The 3,103-nt window shown below is 43.5% G+C and overlaps 1 protein-coding gene across 1 annotated transcript; it reads right to left on the bottom strand.

Moving 5' to 3' along the window:
- Positions 1-525: 525 nt before the first annotated feature.
- On the bottom strand, positions 526-1,479 carry LOC103732108 (olfactory receptor 51J1-like). The gene has a single exon (XM_008830622.1). The coding sequence runs from the start codon at positions 1,477-1,479 to the stop codon at positions 526-528; it is 954 nt and encodes a 317-aa protein (XP_008828844.1).
- Positions 1,480-3,103: the final 1,624 nt, after the last annotated feature.

Genomic DNA, 3,103 nt, shown 5'->3' with positions numbered 1-3,103 from the left:
TTCTCAGGCAGCTCTCAGATCTATGTTTCATTTTCATGATGAATGCAGTGGTTTTAAAAAAAAACTTTCTTGACTTTCTGTTCCAGATTTGCAAAACATGCATATCACATAACTTGCTATAGGATATTATTGATGCTGTGTATAGACTGATCACACATAATCCACGTCTACTTGATTTCCACTCCAGCTCATTACCAGAACATGCCACTTTCCAGTTAGATACTGTTTCTTCTAAGATTTATTTTTATTTTAATTATGTGTACGTGTGTGTGTGAGTGCAGGTTCCCACAGAGGCTAGAAGAGTCAAATACCCCTTGAGCTGGAGTTGCAGGTGGTTCTGAGCTACCTAAGGCAGGTGTGGGGAACCAAACTGGTGTTCTTGCAATAAATCCTCTTAACTACTGAGCTATCTCTCCAGCTCCTAGACACAGGGTTTTAAGCTTATGTCTATTACATAACTGAGCTGGGATGCCCTGTGTTATAGAAACTGACTAAATAACCCCTACTTTATGCTTTAACATTACACTAAGCTCTGAGCCTCTTCTCTGACAGCATTTGGACTATAGCACGGTGGATCTCCTTGGTCTTAATGCTATAGACAATGGGGTTGACGACAGGGGGGAAGAAGAGATAGGCATTGGCCATCATGGTTTGCAGCAGAGGAGATACATGGTGTCCAAAGCGATGTACCATAGACAAGCCAATCATGGGTACGTAGTAAGCAAGCACAGCACAGACATGTGAGCCACATGTGTTGAGTGCCTTTTTGCGCCCCTCTCCAACGGCAATGCCCAGTACAGTGTGGAGTATAAGCCCATAGGAAACCACAATGAGCAGTGAATCCAGTCCAAAAGTGGAGGTAACAATGAACAGCCCATAGATATTGTTGATAGAAATGTCACCACAAGGTAGATGGATAAGGTTGGGATGGAGACAGTAGGAATGAGAGAGGGCATTATGGCCACAGAAGGGCAGTCTCCGCAACAGTATAGGCAATGGGGCCATGAGCACAATGCTTTTCAACCCAATGACTGTTCCTGTGCTGAAGATACGGGGCAGTGTCAGGATAGTGGTATAATGTAGTGGGCTGTAGATGGCCACAAAGCGGTCCACAGACATGGCCAGCAACACAGCTGACTCCATAATGGAGAAAGAGTGGATGCAAAACATCTGGAGAAGGCATGCTTCGAAAGTAATCTCAGAAATATCAAAAAGGAACATACCCAGCACTGTAGGCAGGGTGGAGACCGAGACGCCAACCTCAGCCAAGGCCAGCATAGCAAGAAAAAGATACATGGGCTGGTGGAGGGCAGCATCTGTTCTGATGACATGAAGAACTGTCCCATTCCCAAGGAAGATGATGATGTACATCAGGCAGAAGGGGATGGATATCCAGATGTGCTCTGACTCCAGCCCCGGGATGCCAACCAAAATGAATGTAGCAGGTAAGAGCCCCACAGAGTTATTGGAACTCTTCATGTTGAAATGTCATCCCACGGGGTCAATGCCACATCAAAAATTAGAAACAAACTAATGAGATTGCATTACGATGTGAAAAACAATAGAAATTATAGACAAGGAAGAAGAAAACAAATTTTGAGTCCTGTAATCAAATAGTTCATTTCTGAAAATTGACAGATGATCCCTATGCAGACCTTGTCACTGTGAAGGGGTTCCAGGCTCTCTCTCATGGGGAATTTGTAGACTGATCTATAAAAGTATGCACCTAAACCGCAGAGTACTTTAGCACAGCTACGAGGGAAAGGACTGTCTTGTTATTGTGTGGCCATGCCTAGCTGAGGAAAGCTACTGGGTAGACCAATATGCAAACTACTCTCAGCAGTAAGGCATAGATTAGTGTTTGGAATAGTGAATAGATGTTTCTGATAAGACAGAACAGCTTAAAGTATCTAGTGAATGGGTATGTGATTAACAGAGGATCAACGCAAGGCTGGGATCACAGCACTGAACGTTGGCAGAAGCAGCAACAGGAGGACTGAACCAGAAAAGCGACTGGACACCTGCTGAGCTCAGACTTTCCAAGGTTTGAAGACCTAGGAAGCAACTAGAAAGGCTGTGTGCAGACGACTGAGTGACTGAGGAGAAAGCAGGAACCCCGACTGGCCAATCTGTATCTGTACTTTACGGTTCATGAAAATACTGTGATGGTGATATCCACAGTCTCCTGACCGACAATCTTCAAAAGTTGCTTACCTTATTTATTGGGATGTCTTTCTGTCGCGGACACATCCCTACAGCAATGATGTGAAGAATCTAAACAGATCAAGAAATGTTTTGTTGGGCAGGAAACGTTATCAGCAGATGATAAAAACACCTGTTTAGAGTGAGTGGGGTGTTGTCTGGGAAGCACAGTAACAAGGGCATCTTGGACAGAGAAAATTCAAAGGACTTTTCAAAGTAGTTTTCAACTCACTTGCACACACACACACACACACACACACACACACACACACACACACCTGCTTACCTATTTACACATGTGCAAAGCTAGTTCTTACACTTGCTGAAAATCCCTTTTTACCTTCTCTGCTGTGAACCTTCAGCCACTGTTGAACTTCCTCAGCAACAGAGATGTCATTTTTCCCTTCTCCTTGCTATTAAGCTCCTCTCTGATGTATAGCCAATCAGCACTCTTCTCTGACAGTCCCTATGTGGGGTATAAGCAACATGGAGTCCTGGCCCTAATCAGGAAAGCTCTGCAACTTTCAATCAGAAAGCACAGAGAGCACATCTCTTGCTAATACTGAAATACAATCATTAAATATCATGAAGTCCTCATTCTAGAAATGGAAAGTTTAATAGACTGTGAAAGATACTTAGAAGGAAATTTCTATTCCTTTTAAAAGTTAAGGAAAGTTTTCCTTGCAGGGACTAGAGAGGTATCTCAGCACTTAAGAGCACTGGTTGCTCTTGCAGAGGACCTGGGTTCAATTCTTAATACCCACATGGTGGCTAACAACTATCTGTAACTCTAATAACCAGCTGCAACTCTAGTTCTAGGGGAATGTGACGCTCTCTTCTGACTTCTCTGGGCATTGCACAACATAAGTGTAATTTCATGCAGACAATACACTCATACAAA

The sequence above is a fragment of the Nannospalax galili genome, unplaced genomic scaffold, assembly GCF_000622305.1.
Source record: "Nannospalax galili isolate Female #2095 unplaced genomic scaffold, S.galili_v1.0 scaffold635, whole genome shotgun sequence".
In the NCBI taxonomy this organism is placed as follows: domain Eukaryota; kingdom Metazoa; phylum Chordata; class Mammalia; order Rodentia; family Spalacidae; genus Nannospalax; species Nannospalax galili.
Note: the sequence above shows the minus strand (reverse complement) of the source record. Positions and strands in the feature narration are given on the sequence as shown.